Source organism: Pituophis catenifer, unplaced genomic scaffold (genome assembly GCF_029215685.1).
Source record: "Pituophis catenifer annectens isolate HBS135680 unplaced genomic scaffold, rPitCat1.0.hap2 SCAF_5, whole genome shotgun sequence".
Lineage (NCBI taxonomy): Eukaryota > Metazoa > Chordata > Lepidosauria > Squamata > Colubridae > Pituophis > Pituophis catenifer.
In genome coordinates, this window is record NW_027256885.1 from 78,152,240 (window position 1) to 78,174,520 (window position 22,281).

At 38.7% G+C, this 22,281-nt stretch overlaps 1 protein-coding gene across 1 annotated transcript in view; it reads left to right on the top strand.

Moving 5' to 3' along the window:
- The window catches only part of TOP2B (DNA topoisomerase II beta), a 251,965-nt gene that overhangs the window by 138,144 nt on the left and 91,540 nt on the right, over positions 1–22,281 (top strand). Inside the window, exons 30-31 of the mRNA XM_070944595.1 lie at positions 13,469–13,676; positions 17,692–17,771. Coding sequence (XP_070800696.1) covers positions 13,469–13,676; positions 17,692–17,771 — 288 coding nt within the window. The remainder of the gene's footprint in view (positions 1–13,468; positions 13,677–17,691; positions 17,772–22,281) is intronic.

Consider the following 22,281-nt stretch of genomic DNA (forward strand, 5'->3'; position numbering starts at 1 on the left):
ACTTTTGCACTCTCCTTCTTCACCTGCATCAAGAGGCTCTTTAGTTCCTCTTCACTTTCTGCCATTAGAGTGGTATCATCTGCATATCTGAGCTTGTTGATATTTCTCCCGGCAATCTTAATTCCAACTTCTGATTCATCTAGCCCCGCTTTTCTCATGATGTGCTCTGCATATAAGTTAAATAGGCAGGGCGACAGTATACAGCCTTGCCGGACTCCTTTCCCAATTTTGAACCAATCAGTGGTTCCGTGTCCAGTTCTCACTGTTGCTTCTTGACCCACATATAGGTTTCTCAAGAGACAAATAAGATGGTCTGGTACTCCCATCTCTTTAAGAACTTGCCACAATTTGTTGTGATCCACACAGTCAAAGGCTTTAGCATAGTCAATGAAGCAGAAGTGGATGCTTTTCTGGAACTCCCTAGCTTTCTCCATGATCCAGTGTATGTTGGCAATTTGATCTCTAGTTCCTCTGCCTCTTCGAAATCCTGCCTGTACTTCTGGTAGTTCTCAATCCACATACTGCTTGAGCCTAGCTTGTAGGATTTTACAGATGAAACTCGAAAAATTAGAATCATCAAAATTAATACAAATTAAGGCTTGAACTATCTCGCTTTGCATGTAATGAGTCTATCTCATATATTAGTTTCACCTTTTAAGTTGCATTACTGAAATAAATGAACTTTTGCACGATATTCTAATTTTTCGAGTTTCACCTGTAAGCATAACCTTACTAGCATGTGAAATGAGTGCAATGGTACGATAGTTTGAACATTCTTTGGCATTGCCTTTCTTTGGAATTGGAATGCAAACTGACCTTTTCCAATCCTGTGGCCACTGTTGAGTTTTCCAAAATTGCTGGCAAATTGAGTGTAGCACTTTTACTGCATCGTCTTTTAAGATTTTGAATAGCTCAGCTGGAATATTGTCTCCTCCACTAGCTTTGTTGTTGCTCAGATTTCCTAAGGCCCATTTGACTTCACATTCTAGGATGTCTGGCTCGAGGTCAGTGACCACCCCATCGTGGTTATCAGGGATGTTAGGCTCATTCTTGTATAGTTCTTCTGTGTAATTTTGCTACTTCTTCTTAATCTCTTCTGCCTCTGTTAAGTCCCTGCCATTTTGGTCCTTTATCATGCTCATCTTTTCATGAAACGTTCCCTTCATATCTCCAATTTTCTTGAAGAGCTCTCTGGTCCTCCCTATTCTATTGTTTCCTTCTATTTCTTTGCACTGTTCATTTAAGAATGCATTCTTATCTCTTCTAGCTATTCTCTGGAATTCTGCATTCAACTGGGTGTATCTTTCTCTTTCTCCCTTGCCTTTCGCTTCCCTTCTTTCCTCAGCTATTTGCAAAGCTTCCTCAGACAGCCATTTTGCTTTCTTGCCTTTATTTTTCTTGGGGATGGTTTTAGTTGCTACCTCTTGTACAATGTTGCGAACCTCCGTCCATAGTTCTTCAGGCACTCTGTCTATCAGATCTAATTCCTTAAATCTATTTGTCACCTCTACTGTATATTCATCAGGGATATGATTTAGTTCATACCAGAATGGCCTAGTGCTTTTCCCTACTTTCTTCAATTTAAGCCTAAATTTTGCCACGAGAAGCTCATGATCTGAGCCACAGTCGGCTCCTGGTCTTGTTTTTACTGACTGTATAGAGCTTCTCCTTCTTTGGCTGCAAAGCACATAGTCAATCTGATTTCTGTGTTGACCGTCTGATGATGTCCATGTGTAGAGTCGTCTCTTGGGTTGTTGGAAAAGAGTGTTTGCTATGACCATCGTATTATCTTGACAGAATTCTACCAGCCTGTGCCCTGCTTCATTTTGTACTCCAAGTCCAAACTTGCCTGTTATTCTGGTTCTCTTTTGGCTTCCTACTTTAGCATTCCAATCCCCCATGATGATAAGTGTTAAGGAATATGCTCAGAGTAACCCTTGAGTAGCAAGGGTGTGCGCATGAGAAAACGGCTGAGAGTGATTATGAATAAGCACTGTCAATACAGACACACTGAGTTGTGATATTCTTTTACTTTTAGGAAAAAGCAAAGGAAAGTCCGATAAACAATCCAGGTCATACACAGATAAAGATAGTTAATTTGTCAATCCAGGGATATTCCAAGAACAAAGTCTTCTTACCAGTTGTTGTAGTCATATGCAATAAAACAGTTCTTTTTTTGGAGTTGCAAACAGGAACAAATACAGCAGTAAAACAATCAGTAAAACAATAGAAAACAACAAGTAGCAATGATCAAGCAGTGGTCATGCAGAGAGAACAGGCAGAGAGGAGCAGAGGTAGCAATAATAATCTAATAAGAACAATAAGCCATGATTCAAGCTTCCTCTTAAGTACATTGGCTACAGAGGTAGCCAATCAGAATACAGTATGATGCAATACAGCATTACAGTCTTAAAGCTATACATTACATTTTGACTGAAAATATGCATTGATGGTTTATATATATTGCCAACCCAACCAGTTAGGCAATAGCCATTTCCTAACATTCTCCCCTTTGGGTAGGACAATATATAATAGCTTACATTCTTAAACCATAACACTCACAACACACTTTATGCTTAATTGCACCCTGAGCTTTTGTAAAATGGTCTGCAATATTATTTTCAGTCATGCAGTATTCTAATTGAATCATTTTACTCTGTACACATTGTCTCACATTCAAGTATCTTATATCAGTGTGCTTAGATCGTGTCCTTACAGCTAAATTCGTTGCCATTTTAATTGTAGCTTGATTATCTTCATAAACTACAAATGGATCATTTACAGTTAAGCCTATATCTAATAATAGTTGTTTATAATATACTAGTTCTGTGCACATCAGAGATAAACAGGAAAACTCAGCTTCCATAGTTGATAAACTAATGTGCTTTTGCCTGATGGATTTTCAGCCTATTAAAGCATTACCCAACAGTATTGCAATACCCGATGTTGATTTACGTGTAGGTAAATCAGTTGCAAAACTTGCATGAGCATATGCAAATATAACGCATAATGCATTGTTTGTTTCAAATACCTAAGTATTCGCTTAGTAGCTTACCAATGCCTTTCAGTTGGTTCAGCGTTATACCTAGCCAGTTGATTTACACTATAGGATATATCTGGCCTAGACCAATTACTAATATAAGATAGACTACCAATCAAGGATTGATATATTTCCTTGTCGAATACAGGACTTTGAATATTACCATGCTTAAAATCCTGACTCATTGGTGTCTTAGCAGGCTTACATAGTTCCATATTGTAACGTTTAAGCAATTGGCTAACTTTTGTAGCTTGTGACAGTTTGTACCCTCTCTTAGTTTTTACAATATCAAGACCCAAATAGTGCTTGATTTCACCTAAATTTCTAAACCTGAACTTATTCTGCAACGCAGAAATGAGTTCTGTTGCTTCCTGTTCAGTTTTTGTAACAATTGCTATGTCATCAGTAAACAAGAGTAAAAGAGAAACCAAACCATCTTTCTCTCGTTTAAATAAACATCGATCTGCTATACCAGCAACAAAACCCATAGCATTTAATTCATTTACTATACATCTATTCCACTCATAACCTGACTGCTTTAAGCCATAAAGACTTTTCTTTAGTCTCCAGCAATCAGTATTCTCATCAGTTCTTAAACCTAGTGGCTTTTTCATATAGATAGTGTGCTGTAAAGGTGCATGTAAATATGCGGTTTCGACATCTATATGATTAATTCTATAGTCGTTCTTAGCTGCCCACACTAACGCTGTTTGCAATGTGGTCACTCTTAAACTAGGTGCAAAAACTTCATCATAGTCTTTATTAGACTGAGAAAAACCTTGAGCGACTAACCTTGCCTTATGTGTAACAGTTCCATCCACACTAGTTTTTAGTTTATAAACCCACTTACAACCAATTGAACGCTCTCCTGGTGGTAACTTAACATTCTCATACACATCTAACTCAGTCAACGATTTAAGTTCTTTATCCATAGCTTCCTTCCAAGCTACTTGATCCTTTGCAGGATATAGTTTAATGTCATTGTAGTTAGAAGGCTCTATATTAACCTGACATACCACACTAGCTTGATACCTGTCGGGTGGATGTCTAACCCGAGTTGATCGTCTGGGTAACTCTGAACTCGTAGCTGGTGCCTCATCTCCTTCCTCCCCTAAAACTTCTTCTTCCTTTACAGTAATAGGTTCTACATCAGCTATTTCATCCTCAGGGGTATCATTGAATATTTGTGTATCAATAATAATACTATCCTCTTTTTTGTAACCTTCTTGCTCAAACTTATTCCAACCAACATGCTCCAGGAACTTAGCACTAGCACTATAATAGACACTAGTGGTACCTGGCGGCCAAAATCTAAATGACCTGTGGTTAGATTCATAACCAACAAAAAACAATTTCTTTGCTCTCTGTTGCCCCTTTCGCCTCAATTGCAAGGGAATATGAACCCATGCTGGAGCTCCAAATGTATGCAAATAGCTTAGCTCTGGTTTTCTACCATGCCAACGTGTGAATGGTAATTCACCAGTTGTTGTATTAACTACGTTATTCAAAACATGGTTAGCACACATTATTGTTTCACTCCAGAGTGTCTCACGCAAACCAGAATCAGATAACATAGTTCGAGCCATAGGCTGCAGTGTTTGTCCTCTGCGTTCTATATAAGCATTATGTTGCAGTATATAAGGGGCAGAACGCATATGTTCGATACCTGCCTCCCGTAACATAGTTTCTAATTTTATATTGGTAAACTCAGTACCATTATCAGTTACCAAGCAAACCACCTTATGTTTCTGCTTTCTCTCAACAAACTTCAGCCAGTTTGACAAATGCTGAAATGTTTCTGTTTTAGTTTTCATTAGGTAACAGAAACCATAACGAGAAAAATGATCTATTATGCTTAATATATAACAGGCTCCACCTAAACTAGGTTTTTTAGGTCCAATGATATCAGCAAACACTACCTCCAATGGTTCATTAGTTGTAAATCCATTGACTCTGTTTGCAGGGGTTACCTTGCTCTTTTCTTGGTTACATGCATTACAATTGAGGTATTTTATACAAGATTTTAATTTTATCCCCTCAGATAATTCTACAGTTCTTTTTAACACCTTAAAGTTTATATGTCCCAAACGCCTATGAAGCAAATGAATACATTCATCATGTGGCTTCGTGTTATCATAAACTGAGCTAGCATTAGCCATGAGTAATGAATCATCTTTCAGAACAAACAAATCGTTCTCTAACTTTGCAGTAACACTTATACCATCCTTTTCTATCAAACATTTATCTCCCCTAAAGGTTACTACAAATCCAACTTTTATCAATGCTTTTACAGATAGCAAGTTGAATTTTAGTTTAGGTATATACAACTTTGGTAACTGCTCATTTATACATGAACAATATGCAATACCTTCTCCAGATGCTTTCATTTTCCATCCATTGGCTAATGATACATGTTGTTTACTATTAGTCATGTTTACAAACCTCTCTTTACTTCTAGTGATAGACTGCGATGCTCCACTGTCAACTACCCACAAATCATGGTTTACAGTAGTGGAACTGGATATAGCTAGATTAACATTCTTTTTGACTCTCTGTTGATTACCAGTATTCATTTTTTTACCCTTTTTACAGAATCTAGCTATATGACCCTTAGCCCCACAAGAAAAACATTTTCTAACAGTATAGGCAGTTGAAGACAGTTTTTCTTCCTGTGGTTGTCTCTCTCTCAGTTGGTCTCTTTCTTGCCTTCTTCTGGACTCTTCTAACAATCTTCCAGTTATGCCAGTCAATATTAGTTCATCTCTGGTCAAAACTTCCAGTGAAGACACATAATCATCATAACTTTCATCCAAAGAGGAAAGAATGATATAAACCTGATGCAGTTCTGAGAAAATTAGCTCTTTTTCATGTAGCTCTTGTAAAGTTCTCTTCATAAACTCCAAATGAGCTAACATATCTCCACCTTTCAGAAGACGAGCTCTAAACAGTTTACGTGTAAGATGTACATGTGCACCCACACTATCATGAACATAAATCCTCTTCAAATTGTTCCAACACCTGGCAGCAGAATCCTCACCACGAATATGGACTAGCTGCTGGTCACTCAGTGTCAGTCCAATGATATAAAGAGCCCTTTCGTTATCCCAGTAAAATTCAGCTATTTTCTTTGCATCTTCATCGTCCACTGGGTTCCAATCAGTTACAACTGGTGGATTAATAACTACATCCCATAGCCCTTCCTTACGCAGAAGTAGGCTGCATTTCATAGACCAGGAAACATAGTTTGTTCCATCCAACTGGGTTATCATGGATATGCTGGATGACTGTTCTTGTGCCATCTTCACTTGGACAATTAACCACAAACACAGCTGTCTGAATATGGTACTGTGTATTCACCCCAACTCTCAGTATTCTGGGCCCATAACCAATGTTAAGGAATATGCGCAGAGTAAGCCTTGAGTAGCAAGGGCGTGCACGTGAGAAAACGGTTGAGAGTGATTATGAATAAGCACTGTCAATACAGACACACTGAGTTGTGATATTCTTTTACTTTTAGGAAAAAGCAAAGGAAAGTCCGATAAACAATCCAGGTCATACACAGATAAAGATAGTTAATTTGTCAATCCAGGGATATTCCAAGAACAAAGTCTTCTTACCAGTTGTTGTAGTCATATGCAATAAAACAGTTCTTTTTTTGGAGTTGCAAACAGGAACAAGTACAGCAGTAAAACAATCAGTAAAACAGGTGGCGGAAGTTGGCGTCGTAGTGAGACGAGCGGGGTTTTTGCTGCTCCAGAAACTCCGCCAAAAACTCTGCTGCTGGACGGTCCAAATCGGACCCCACAGTCTCATTTTGACTGTGGCAGTGGAGGGCACGTCCTGAGGATCCCAGGGACATCGCTACGTCCCTGGTTGATCCAGTAAAGCCTTTTTTCCAGTAGCGGAGCGGCAGCCATCAGGCTGCAGAGGCTGTGACAACTTCAGGAAGACAGAACGGAATGACAGTGAACAGATCAGTGAGAGACTTTCACTTTTTTTAATAATACTAAGAACACCCTAATTGAGGAATGAGATGGTGATGGTGAATGAATGAAGACAGCCTAAGGTGGATTAATTTTATTTTACCCAAGTATGTGCTTTAAAAGACTTGAAATTGCTTAATTGTTTTTACTTTCACTTTGGATAACCGGACTGGATTGAAAGAAGGGGGAAAAAACAGTATTGGGACGCTTTTGAAAGTTGTTGGCACTAGACTGTTGGATTGTCTGATTGGAACATTTGGAATGAGGTTTTGGCTTATTTTTGACAAGGCAACTTTTTGATTAATTTTTAAAAGAAAGAAAGAATTTTTTTCTCTTTAAAGAATGGGAGGAGAGTTAGGGGAGTGTGCAGTGCTGCCACCTACTGGAAGAGAAACTTTGTTTTTATGCTTACTTAAGTAGCAGAAGAAAGAAATACTGTAGCCAAAACAAATACAGAGAATCTGTTTGGATTGATAAGATTGAAGAGCTACTGAATGTTGTTTACACAGGTGCTCTTCCTTTTAAATGGACAAAGCCTGGGAATATACTGGAAGGCTTTGATTCTTTTTGAGTAATTATTATATGCCCAGTGAGACGTGTGGCCTGGAAAGAGGCAAAAGGAAAAGTCACTCCCTGTAGGCTCTCCAGATATAAAAGGTCTTGAAGGACTATTTAATTTTTTCCTTTCCCTTTCTTTTTTTAAAATTTTTTTTCTTTCTTTTTTTCTTTTTTCCTTTTTTAATTTCCTTATCCTCGTTGCCTTTTCTTATTTTTGATTCAGGACCCCCACGCATTCATATTGGATTAAGGCACCCAAGAGCCTGAAGATTTATTGCCTAATATTTCCTTTCCTTTTTTTTTTTTTTTTGGAAGAGGATCTTAAATTTTTGTCTTTTCCTAATTTTTTTGTTTTATCCCTTTGGATTAGGGTTTCAGAAGAACCTGAAGAACTTGAGGAATTTCTTTTTTTTTTCTCCTTTTTTTCTCTTTTCCCTTTTTCCATTTTTTTTTCCTTTTTTCCCTCCCCCTTTTGTCTAGCTGGATCTTCTAAATTCCTTCCTGACCTGAAAGTGAGTTTGGCTAAAGAGTGAATAAAATGAGTAGAAAAGTAGCGACGGTGGGAGCTGCAGCGACTACACCATCTTCATCACCATCTGGAGGCCAACGTTCCATCCAGACAATGTTACAACAAGAGAAAGAGAAAGAATCAGTGACACAAATGATTCTACAAACACTTCAAAGAATGGAACAGCAACAAAAAAGGATGGAACAGCAACAACAAAGGATGAAACAGCAATTATTGCAAACAGATGAAAAGGTGGCCAATATACAACAAACAGTGTCAAAATATGAAGAAAGATTGGTTAAATTGGAGGAAAGAGATGGCCAAAAAGAAGAAAAAATGAAAGAAATTGAGAACAGATTGGGAGAGGTAGAACAAGGAACATCTGGCTTAATTGGATGGGAAATGGATAAAGCAGAATTCTACTTAAGATTCCAAAATGTCGAGGAAGAAAAAGGGGAGAATCTAGCCGAGATCATGAACACAATTCTAGCTGAGGCATTAGAAGTCACTAAAGAGAGGATGATGGAAGGAATTGATGAAATATATCGAGTTTATACTGGATACGCAATGCGTAATAAGCTTCCAAGAGAAGTACATATAAGATTTACTAAGAAATCAATTAAGACACAAATTCTTCAGGCTGTTCGTGACAAGGCTTTGAAATACAAAGGGAAAGAAGTGACAGTTCTGAGACAAATTCCAAGGAAAGTGAGAGAGTTAAGAAGAGGATATCAATTTTTGATGAAAGTTTTGTTGCAAAAAGGGATTAACTACAGATGGCTGTTCCCAGAAGGAGTAGGTCTAACATGGCAATTCCAAAGATACAGGTTAAATACAATCGACAAAGTGAGAGCTTTCTATGAGGAAGTGCTTAAAGAGAAAGAAGTAGATATGGAAGTTGAAACTCAAGCAATATTAGTTCCAATAAAATCCACTGAAGAAGAATTGATAATGCTGGAAGCAACAGAAGGAGCGGTTGGCGGAGTTATGGAATACAAGGAACAACGTGAAGCTAGATCGACTAGAGCAACAAAACTTATTTATAAAGTATGAATATGGAAGAAAGGAAATTAATTTCAATAAATGTAAATGGACTCAATTCGGCCAGTAAAAGAAGAATAGTATTTCACAAACTAGAAAAATTAAAAATTGATATAATTTGTTTACAGGAAGTGCATATTAAAAAACAACATGAACAACTATTGATTTAACCAAAACTTGGCAAAACTTTTTTATCATTGTCACAAAGTAAAAAAAGAGGAGTTGCTTTGTATATCAGAAACGTACTAATGGCAGAGCAGAAATACACTGATCCAGAAGGTAGAATTTTGATGGTGGAAATAATTGATAACAATACAAAATTACTTTTAGTAGCAATTTACGCTCCTAACAATAATCAAAGTGACTTTTATAGATATTCCAATCCTTCTTCCTCAATCAACATTACTCCCTAATAAAGTTCTAAATTGGACATTTATCCTCTTTAATCCTTCATAAAATTAAACATTTTAAAACTTTAAACATTTTATCTCATATACCTTCTTAAAATACTATAATCTTATATTAAACATTTTAAAAATCTCTTAGTACATCAATAAGACATTAAGTCATTTCTCAAAATATAAATTTCAAGCCCTTCAAAAAAATATCCCTCAAATTTTTAATTAGCCATTTTAATACCTCAATACCTCTTAAAAAGCTATCATTTTTACCTCGATAACTCTTAAAAAGCTATCATTTTTATATCCAAAACCAATTGTAATAACACACTATATTATTATCTTAGAGTAAACTTTAAAAATACAAATTTAATTAAGCTTCTCAACCTATAGCCAAAATCCTCCCCCCCCCGCAAAAAAATAATCTTCAATTCTTCCCTTCTTTCTGTATTTTTTCCAGTCCTTTTTCTTCGATAATTCTTTCTTCTTCAGCATTGCTCCTCCTCCTGCTTTTATTTTCGAAAATTTTAAAATTTGGATTTGAGGTTGATGTGTCTTTGAAAGTTTTTGTAAAGTTATTTTCAATAATACTTTCTCCTTCAGCATTGCTCCTCCCCCTGCTTTTATTTTCGAAAATTTTTGGATGTAGATTTGAGACTGATGCATCTTTGAAGATCGCTCTCTCCTAAAAGTTATCTCCTTCATTTTGAAACCTCCATTTCGACTCTTCCTGCTTATATAATCAGTCACTTCCTCTCTTAAAAGTTGATTCTGTCTGTAAAACCAAGAATTGTCGCAATAAAGTTTAACAGTCTGCAGGAAAGAGTCTATTTGCTGCTTTTCAATTAACTGCGTAGAAGCCTCTGCCAAAACTTCTGTTTTCAATGTGGTAACTTCCATTGTATCTCTGACAAACTCTTTTCCCTGCTCCAAAGACAAGTTAATTTGATTTCCTTCCTCTTTTCCAGCCAGCAAATCATTTTTGTTCTCCAGATTATAATTTTGAAAAGTCCTTTCAATTGATTCCAGTATAGCAGAAGTATAGAAATTTAAAAGTTCTTGTAAAACCTCTACAGTCACAACTTGTAAATTTGCTGGCTCATATAGTAATGATCCTCCATCCTTGATGTCAGCCATATTTCAATTCCCAGTTTAAGTTTGTTCAGCTATCAGGTCAATAAATCCAATAATTTTCCACTCAATTTAGAGGTATAAAGTAGTTAAGGTCAATACCATAGTCTTTTTCAATCCACTAGCACTTTAAATCTTTTTCTTGCCACATAATCCGGTAGCTTTTACAATGTTGCAGCTTTAATGATCACTTTCACTTGTAAGTTTCGTTTTAAACGCCCTTAAGCGCCATCTTTTTTCCTTTTTCTTTTAAACGGAGTTAAAGTTTAATTCTTGCATGTTTTGTTCTCCTGATTTGCTCTGCCAGCATCCAGGTTCGAATTTTCTCATAATCCTTAAAATTGTGCTGCTGGTGTGGTTGGGACCCCTTGTTCTGCTTAAAGCAGAATCGTCCAGGATCCGGAGCACTGAAGGGCTTTCAGGGAGCTCTCACCCTGCAAACCCCAGGCTTAAAAAAAAAGCCTGGGGGTCTAGGGGAGCTCTACCCAGACCCTTCTGCTCTTCTCTCCCCCTTTTTCCCTGGGGGAGAGTTTCGAGCCGCTAGAACAGCTGATTTTCGCTGTTCTAGCGGCAAACGGAATCGTGGGGCTGGAGCTCCTAAAGGAGTGTCCATTCGGGGAACGCGGAGCCACCGGAAGTCCTCCTGGTCTTTATTATTGAAGAACCATTAATGTCAATAAATAAATTATTAGAAAGCATTGGAGAGTTTGGGGAAGTAGCTGGTCTGAAAATTAATAAAGAGAAGACAAAGATAATGACTAAAAATATGTTGAAAAAGCAAAAAGAAGAATTGATGGAGATTTCAAATATGCAGGTCATGAATAAGGTAAAATATTTGGGGATACAATTGACAGCAAGGTGTAGTTCTCTTAAGGAAAATAATTACAATAAGGTTAAGCGACAGATAGGACAAGATTTGGAAAAATGGGGAAATTTGCAACTATCTTTAATTGGGAGAATTGCAACTATTAAGATAGTTTGCCTAGAATTTTGTATTTATTTCAGACGATTCTGATAAAGTTGGACAAGGATTTTTTTACAGATTTGAATAAAATGATATTGAAATATATTTGGCAAGGGAAAAAGGCAAGAATAAAAATTAAGTTGTTACAAGATGCTAAAATGAGGGGTGGTTTTGGTTTACCTAACTTTGAACTTTATTATCAAGCAGCTATCTTAATGTGGATTAAAGAATGGATATTATTAAAAAATACTAGATTGTTAAATTTGGAGGGACAGAGGTAACAATAATAATGTAATAAGAACAATAAGCCATGATTCAAGCTTCCTCTTAAGTACATTGGCTACAGAGCTAGCCAATCAGAATACAGTATGATGCAATACAGCATTACAGTCTTAAAGCTATACATTACATTTTGACTGCAAACATGCATTGATGGTTTATATATATTGCCAACCCAACCAGTTAGGCAATAGCCATTTCCTAACAATAAGGACATCATTTTTTGGTGTTAATTCTAGAAGGTGTTGTAGGGCTTCATAGAACCAGTCAACTTCATCCTCTTCAGCATCAGTGGTTGGGGCATAGACCTGGATTACTGTGATGTTTTTTTTTTTTTTAATTTGATTTATATGCCGCCCTTCTCCGGAGACTCAGGGCGGCTTACAATGCGTTAAGCAATAGCGTTCATACTTTTGTATATTTATACAAAGTCAGCTTATTGCCCCCACAAACTGGGTCCTCATTTAACCTACCTTAGAAAGGATGGAAGGCTGAGTCAACCTTGAGCCTGGTAAGATTCGAACCTGCAGAAATTGCAGGCAGCTGTGTTAATAACAGGGTGCATTAAACCACTGTACTACCAAGGCTCTTGTTGAATGGTTTGCCTTGGATTCGAACTGAGATCATTCTGTCATTTTGTGGATTGTATCCCAGTAAAGCTTTTCCTACTCTTTTATTGACTATTAAGGCTACTCCATTTCTTCTGAGGGATTCTTGCCCGCAGTAGTATACCTGATGGTCATCTGAATTAAATTCACCCATTCCTGTCCATTTTAGTTAGCTGATCCCTAAGATGTCGATGTTCAGTCTTGTCATCTCTTGTTTGACCCCGTCCAGCTTGCCTTGACTCATGGTTCTTACATTCCAGGTTCCTATGGAGTATAGATCTTTACAGCATCGGACTTTCCTTTCACCACCAGATGCATTCACAGCTGAGCATCCTTTTGGCTTTGGCCCAGTTGCTTCACTCTTTCTGGCGCTACTAGTACTAGCCCTCTGCTCTTCCCCAGTAGCATATTGGACACTTTCCGACCTGAGTGGCTCATCTTCCAGCGTCATATTTTTTTTCCTTTTGGTACTGTCCTTGGGGTTTTCATGGCAAATATACTGGAGTGGGTTGCCATTTCCTTCTCCAGTGGATCGCGTTTTGTCAGAGCTCTCTGCTATGACCTGTCTGTCTTGGGTGGCCCTGCATGGTATAGCTCATAGCTTCATTGAGCTATGCAAGCCCCTTCGCCACGATAAGGCAGTGATCCATGAAGGGGTAGGTATCTAACCTACTATCTAAAAGGTATCTAACCTTCTGTAATTGCCATATTCACTGTTTTTGTCTTTTGAATGTGTAAACAAATTATGCATTCAAATTTGTAGAAACGTGGCCTGTTTAAGTTTGTATCACAGTGTTGATTTAGTTATTCAGTGTTTACTGTCCCAAGATGCTGATATGCTACAAAAGATATGTTGCAATGCTATCGTTTTCACAGAATTCCTCAAAATATTCATAGTGTGAAATACAAAGTATAAAGTTTAACATAAAAAAAATTCTGGTTGTGTCTGTCTTTGCAGCTGAAAGGCCCAAATACACATTTGATTTCTCAGAAGAAGAAGATGCTGCTGCTGCTGCTGAAGATACCAACAATAATAATGATGTTGATGAAGTGAAAGTAAAAGCATCTCCAAACATCAATTACGGAGAAGATGAATTTGTGCCCTCAGATAGTCTTGAAAAGGTTGAATATGATTTCTCTCCAATCAAATCAAAGCCTTCTCCAGAGTAAGTGGGATAGTATATTATTTAGTCTCTAGTAGTATGAGAATTAACAAAATGCAAATTGTTGCAGGTCTGTAGGGTGAGGTATGTTCATGGGCATATTATGGATATTAAGTGTCAACAGTTGCTGAATGTTTACCTTTTTAAACAAATATATATTGTTACTTTTGGAGTATGTGCATTTTTGTCTAATGAAATGTGATAATACATAATAATGAAAAATAACTTTCACATTTGGTCACTCATTTTTTGCTTTATGTATTATTATTATTATATATGTTGTGTAGAGCACCTGTATGGATTAATCTTTGTTGTTGTTAGTTGCGAAGTCATGTCCGACCCATCGCGACCCCATAGACAACGTTCCTCCAGGCCTTCCTGTCCTCTACCATCCTCTGGAGTCCATTTAAGCTCATGCCTACTGCTTCAGTGACTCCATCCAGCCACCTCATTCTCTGCTGTCCCCTTCTTCTTTTGCCCTCAATCGTTCCCAGCATTAGGCTCTTCTTTTTTTTTTTTTTTTTTAATTTGATTTATATGCTGCCATTCTCGGGAGACTCAGGGCGGCTTACAATGTGCTCAGCAATAGCCTTCATCCTTTTGTATATTTATACAAAGTCAGCTTATTGCCCCCACAACTGGGTCCTCAATTTACCTACCTTAGAAAGGATGGAAGGCTGAGTTAACCTTGAGCCTTGGCGAGATTTGAACCTGCAGTAATTGCAGGCAGCTGGTCTTAATAACCAGCTTAATAACAGGGTGCCTTAGACCACTGTACTACCAAGGCTCTTCTCCAGTGAGTCCTTCCTTCTCATTAGGTGGCCAAAATATTTGAGTTTCATCTTCAGGATCTGGCCTTCTAAAGAGTAGTCAGGGTTGATCTCCTCTAGGACTGACCGATTTGATCGCTTTGCAGTCCAAGGGACTTGCAGGAGTCTTCTCCAGCACCATAGTTCAAAGGCCTCAATTCTTTGGCGCTCAGCCTTTCTTATGGTCCAGCTTTCACAGCCATACATTGCAACTAGGAAAACCATCGGCTTGACTATATGCACTTTTGTTGGCAGGGTGGTGTCTCTGCTTTTTAGTATGCTGTCTAGATTTGCCATAGCTTTCCTCCCCAGGAGCAAGTGTCTTTTAATTTCTTGGCTGCAATCCCCATCTGCGGTGATCTTGGAGCCCAGGAAAATAAAATCTGTCACTACCTCCATTTCTTCCTCATCTATTTGCCAGGAATTGAGAGGGCCAAATGCCATGATCTTAGTTTTCTTAATGTTGAGTTTCAAGCCAAGTTTTGCACTCTCCCGCATCAAGAGGCTCTTTAGTTCCTCTTCACTTTCTGCAATTAGAGTGGTATCATCTGCATATCTGATGTTATGTATGTAGATTTTGGGCGGGCAGTTTGAATTAACTGACCGTCAGCTGATTGGCTGACCACCACAGCTACAAGGTATATAAAGGGAGCTGTTTCCCCTGGTCAGTTGCTGGGTTCTCACCCTACAATAAAGAGCTGTTGTCACTCACTGCCTGGCTTGCTGCGTCCTCATTCACCCAACTTAACATCTGAGCTTGTTGATATTTCTCCCGGCAATCTTAATTCCAACTTCTGATTCATCTAGCCCCGCTTTTCTCATGATGTGCTCTGCATATAAGTTAAATAGGCAGGGCGACAGTATACAGCCTTGCCGGACTCCTTTCCCAATTTTGAACCAATCAGTGGTTCCGTGTCCAGTTCTCACTGTTGCTTCTTGACCCACATATAGGTTTCTCAAGAGACAAATAAGATGGTCTGGTACTCCCATCTCTTTAAGAACTTGCCACAATTTGTTGTGATCCACACAGTCAAAGGCTTTAGCATAGTCAATGAAGCAGAAGTGGATGCTTTTCTGGAACTCCCTAGCTTTCTCCATGATCCAGTGTATGTTGGCAATTTGATCTCTAGTTCCTCTGCCTCTTCGAAATCCTGCCTGTACTTCTGGTAGTTCTCGATCCACATACTGCTTGAGCCTAGCTTGTAGGATTTTAAGCATAACCTTACTAGCATGTGAAATGAGTGCAATGGTGCGATAGTTTGAACATTCTTTGGCATTGCCTTTCTTTGGAATTGGAATGCAAACTGACCTTTTCCAATCCTGTGGCCACTGTTGAGTTTTCCAAAATTGCTGGCAAATTGAGTGTAGCACTTTTACTGCATCATCTTTTAAGATTTTGAATAGCTCAGCTGGAATATTGTCTCCTCCACTAGCTTTGTTGTTGCTCAGATTTCCTAAGGCCCATTTGACTTCACATTCTAGGATGTCTGGCTCGAGGTCAGTGACCACCCCATCGTGGTTATCAGGGATGTTAGGCTCATTCTTGTATAGTTCTTCTGTGTAATTTTGCTACTTCTTCTTAATCTCTTCTGCCTCTGTTAAGTCCCTGCCATTTTGGTCCTTTATCATGCCCATCTTTTCATGAAGCGTTCCCTTCATATCTCCAATTTTCTTGAAGAGCTCTCTGGTCCTCCCTATTCTATTGTTTCCTTCTATTTCTTTGCACTGTTCATTTAAGAATGCATTCTTATCTCTTCTAGCTATTCTCTGGAATTCTGCATTCAACTGGGTGTATCTTTCTCTTTCTCCCTTGCCTTTCGCTTCCCTTCTTTCCTCAGCTATTTGCAAAGCTTCCTCAGACAGCCATTTTGCTTTCTTGCCTTTATTTTTCTTGGGGATGGTTTTAGTTGCTACCTCTTGTACAATGTTGCGAACCTCCGTCCATAGTTCTTCAGGCACTCTGTCTATCAGATCTAATTCCTTAAATCTATTTGTCACCTCTACTGTATATTCATCAGGGATATGATTTAGTTCATACCAGAATGGCCTAGTGCTTTTCCCTACTTTCTTCAATTTAAGCCTAAATTTTGCCACGAGAAGCTCATGATCTGAGCCACAGTCGGCTCCTGGTCTTGTTTTTACTGACTGTATAGAGCTTCTCCATCTTTGGCTGCAGAGCACATAGTCAATCTGATTTCTGTGTTGACCGTCTGATGACGTCCATGTGTAGAGTCGTCTCTTGGGTTGTTGGAAAAGAGTGTTTGCTATGACCATCGTATTATCTTGACAGAATTCTACCAGCCTGTGCCCTGCTTCATTTTGTACTCCAAGTCCAAACTTGCCTATTATTCTGGTTCTCTTTTGGCTTCCTACTTTAGCATTCCAATCCCCCATGATGATAAGGACATCATTTTTTGGTGTTAATTCTAGAAGGTGTTCTAGGGCTTCATAGAACCAATCAACTTCATCTTCTTCAGCATCAGTAGTTGGGGCATAGACCTGGATTACTGTGATGTTGAATGGTTTGCCTTGGATTCGAACTGAGATCATTCTGTCATTTTGTGGATTGTATCCCAGTAAAGCTTTTCCTACTCTTTTATTGACTATTGAGGCTACTCCATTTCTTCTGAGGGATTCTTGCCCGCAGTAGTATACCTGATGGTCATCTGAATTAAATTCACCCATTCCTGTCCATTTTAGTTAGCTGATTCCTAAGATGTCGATGTTCAGTCTTGTCATCTCTTGTTTGACCCCGTCCAGCTTGCCTTGACTCATGGTTCTTACATTCCAGGTTCCTATGGAGTATAGATCTTTACAGCATCGGACTTTCCTTTCACCACCAGATGCATCCATAGCTGAGCGTCCTTTCGGCTTTGGCCCAGTCGCTTTTTTCCTTTTAGTACTGTCCATGGGGTTTTCATGGCAAATACAGTATACTGGAGTGGGTGGCCATTTCCTTCTCCAGTGGATCACGTTTTGTCAGAACTCTCTGCTATGACCTGTCTGTCTTGGGTGACCCTGCACGGCATAGCTCATAGCTTCATTGAGCTACGCAAGCCCCTTCACCACGACATGGCAGTAATTCATGAAGGGGTGGATTAATCTATGTATTACCATATTCTTTGTATCACACTACTGCAGAAAATCAAACAAAATGCTGCTTTTGTAAGCAAAGGAAACTGCTTAATAAAATTCTCTTTTTATCATAGGATGGTTTCCCAAGATAAAACTAGTCAAGACTTTAGCAACCTGTTTACCATTCCTTCTTATTCTGGGAAAACCAATATTGGTATGTATAAAATATATGAAACATTTCAACTCAGTAGGCAAGTGGCCAACGACAAAGCCAAGAAGGTGGCTTTATTTTGACAGTGTAAAGGGGGGAGAAGGAGGAGGAGGCAACAATTGGATAGGGAATATCTGGAACCTTTATTTAACCTATTGTAGAGAATACCCTTTTCCAGGGAATTATCCAAATATTTAAAAAGTTGGTATGTAAGACAGTTGCATTAAGGTGATAAGAAAGTGTAAGTAATTTTCTTTTCCTTTCCTCATGAATCTCATTAGGTGCCAGAAAATGGAATTATGTTTTTGAAAATAAGTAGTTATAAAATTTATTTTAGTGAGTTATGGCTTACTGTAAGGCAGAAGTGACACAGTTGCTGTTTAATTGCTTTAAGCATTAGATACCACACCCTGATCATACCTAAAGCTGAACCACAATAGGAAAATGAGATTTCTGGTGATACCTGTAGCTTTCCATTACTGCAATGAGAGCAAACCTGCTTCCTGCTTTCTATGCCTTAAAGCAGAAGTTAATTATTTGAACTTTTGGTCTTGGGTGTGCCCCTCATAAACTTCCCAAAGTTGTTAACTACATTGTAATTCTTAATGAGATAATTATTTACATAATTACATACATGGCTAGATAAGAATTGTATAAATTATATTTAATTGTAATTAAAAGGAAATTACCTTCAGTTTAGTTTTGAAAGTGGCTCAGCATGCATCTCAAAGGTGAAGGACAGCCTTAATCCCAGGGAAAAGTTGCATATCCCTGCCATATTAAGGTTTACCTGGGAAGCTGATGAACATTGGCTAGTACTTTCTGTTAATCCTGTGCTGGTTACCTTCACCCAAACAGGCACTCTGTTCAAGTTAGTAACAGCCAGTGTGGTGTAGTGTTTAATAGGATGGACTAGAACTAGGGGACCCAGGTTCAAGTCTGCCTTCAACCATGGAAGCTCATGGGTGACTTTGGGCCAGTCATTATCTCGCAGCCCATCTATTTCACAGGTTTATTGTGGAGAATGCCATAGAGAAGCATGTTGGCCTAGAGGTGAAGACACTCGCCTCACACTCGGGAGGCTGAGAGTTCAATCCTAGGCAGTGACAGATGTTTCTCTATCAAGGCGCAAAGAGAAAATATCTGCTGTGTAGGCGTCAGGAAGGGCAGCCAACCAGTAAATGCTCAGCTCCATTCAGTTGCCCCAACTCCACCCCGATAAAAGGGATTACAGGGTCGTAAAAAGAAAAAATGTGGAGAATGCCATATGTAGCACTTTGGGCTCCTAGAGAAAGGTATTAACCTAGCCAATTACAACAAAAACAAAACTGTTTTATCAATCATCATGTTCTGTCCCCGTCTCACACACGCACACAAACAGACAGCCAGGGGTTAAATAAACTGGCAGACAACCAATTCTTCCGATAAGAAGCTTGGCAGCAACCCAGTAGCTGCTTGCCAAGAACTTTACTCATAAAACAAAATACACACAGTCAAGAATTGTCCAGTTCGTAAAATAAATCCAAGGCCAATAATGTTGTTTCCAAAGATGCAATGTGACTCGATAGTAGTTAGTTTTGTCCGTCACAGAGTCTGAATGGCCACCTCACCCCCTTTTATACCCTGTGGGGTGTGGTCCAGTGACTCAGCTTAATCTCTGCCACGCCTTTTCTTCTGTTGCGCGCGCTTATCTCTGCGACGCTGCCGAGGATCCAGCCAAGACTCATTTCCCTCATCACTGTCCACCTGTGGCTGCATGGACGTGCTTGGCCCCGGCCCTATCTCTTGCCCTTCGGCGGACACCGAAGGCATTGCCAGAGAGGAGGGTCCTGGAGAGGGAGGCCTTGCCAACTCCTCTCCTTCACTCTCAGAGTCCTCTCCTGCCGATGACATAGGCTCAGGTAACGGAGCCACAACACATCAGTCTTCTTTGCATAGCCATGGCTGAGTTATGGCTTTAATGGTTTTATATTAATCTTCTATGTCAGCTTTACTCTTGTTACCATTCTTGAGCACATCATGATTTTTCATTGGTAGGAGAAAAACATAATTTCAGCTCTTCCTTGTATCCTTCTCATATTTAGGTGCTGGTAGAGAAGTACCGTTTTCTTTAGGCTAGCATACCGTATTTTTCAGAGTATAAGACGCACCTTTTTCCCCCCTAAAAGAGGCTGAAAATTTGGGTGCGTCTTATACTCCAAATGTAGCTTTTTCGAAGCTTTTTTTCAGCCCTAACGAGGCACTAGCGAGCGATCTTCCCAGCTTTGCCTGCTCCCTCAACTCTCCGCTGTGCTTTAACGAGGCGCTAGCGAGTGAAGCGATCTCCATGCTTTGCCCCGACTCTCAGCTGTTCTTTAGAAGCTTTTTTTCAGCCCTAACTAGACGCTAGCCGAGTGAAGTGATCCATTTAAAACCAGGAATAGCTCTGGTTTTAAATCTATACATTGTTGTAGCATTTCCTCCATCCATAACTTAATTTTATTCCAATAGTTTTTCGCTTCAGGACATGTCCACCACATGTGGTAATATGAACCTGGTAACTGGTGACATTTGCAACATTTAGCTGATTTATCTTTAAACATTTTTGTCAGTTTCTCAGGGGATATATGCCATCTATAAAACATTTTATATAAATTTTCCTTATATGCAGTGGACATTGTTAATTTATAATTTCTTTCCCATAATTGTTGCCATTTATCCAATTCAATTGAATATCCAAAGTTTTTTGCCCAGGCTATCATTGTTTCTTTAACTTGTTCTTCCTCTAGTTCTATATTTAGTAAAAAGTTGTAACATTTTTTAATTAGTTTATTCTCTGTTCCCGTGAGTATCTTATCAAGCTCAGTCTTCTCTAAATAAAAACCTTGTAGTTTAACATCTTTTTCATATCTTGTTTGTATCTGCACATACATATACCAATCCATTTCAATTCCCTGTTCTTCCAGTTCATGTTTCCCTTTCAACTCCGCCTTATCTGTTAATAAATCTTTATATCTAACAATATTTCCAAGATTAAAAACGTTTGGGTGAATTAACGCTTCCATTGTTGATAACCATATTGGTATTTTCACATATTTATCTCTAACTTTTTCCCATACCAATAATAATGCATTTCTTATATAATGTCTTTGAAAGTACGTGTGTATCTCACTTCTACCATACCATAAAAAAGCATGCCAACCTAATTGTAAATCATGTCCTTCCAATGTTAATAGTCTTATATTCCTTAATTCAATCCATTCTTTCAACCATGTCAGTGCTGCTGCTTGATAATATAATTCCCAATTTGGGAGTCTGAATCCTCCTCGTAGTCTCGTATCCTGAAGCATTTTTAAACTTATTCTTGCTTTTTTGGCTTGCCATATAAATTTCCTTGTTATCTTATTTAGATATTGAAAATATGTCTTTTCAATTTTTATTGGTATTGTCTGAAATAGAAATAATAATGGACTTCCGGTCTGGATCTGCGGCGCCACAGTCAGGGAAATAGCGGGATCTAACGAGCCCGCGAAAACCCCGACTGACAAACCACCGTCTGATCGGTCTTCGGACCGTCCCTCATCTTGCAGGGATGGGGGGCGAAGAGGAGTGCCTCGGTGTGCCAAGAGGAACAGGCAAGTTCCTCGGAGGCCAGAGGGAATCCTCGAAGTTGGTGGTGGGGGTAGGCAGCCATGGCGGCTGCCACAAAGCCGCGGCAGACCGGGACACAAGATCGTGCAGGAGAGAAGAAGAAGAAAGAGCAAGTATCTCGAAGCCGGGTGAGTGACACCAACCCAGGCAAAACAACAGGATTATTTGGTTTTTTTGGAAAAAAAATAAGACCCCAACTTTAAATAGCGGCTACAGATCTGTGGGGCTGAAAATCAAAAAGGGGAAAAAAATGGAAATAAAGACCCAAGACAGACTTTGTTTTAGTAAATTTGGAAGAATTGGCTTTTAACAATTTAGAAAAGTGACTTTTTTTTTTCTTATTTGGAGTGGATTGGAGAAATGTATCTTTGGGAGTTTACACCTTTGAAAGTTAACGAAGCTAATGAAGAAAGACAGACGGATGGCTACATAATTGCCATGGAGTCTGTGGTGACTAAGCAGGAGAGTGGATTGAAAAGATTTCCCTTTCCCTTTCCGTTTGGAAAATAAACTTTTTAAATGGCTTTTTACTTTGGATTACTTTGAAATTAACATTAGATATATGGAATTTGGAGATCTCTATTCTGTCCTGGATGATTTTAAGAAGAAGGAATATTTTGGACATTTGACAATGGAAATTAACAAGCTTAGCAAAAAAAATTAGGTGTGGCGTAGGAATAAAAGACAGGAAGTTTTCATATGTGGTGGACATGCCCCGAAGCAAAAAGATACTGGAGTAAAATTCGGAGATGGTTGAAAGACATAATTAAAGAAGAAATCGATTTGAATCCAGAAATATTTCTCCTGGGAATGGCAAAGAAAGGACATGGAAAGGAAAAGGTCCACCTTCTAATACACATAACTACAGCTGCCAGACTGGCGT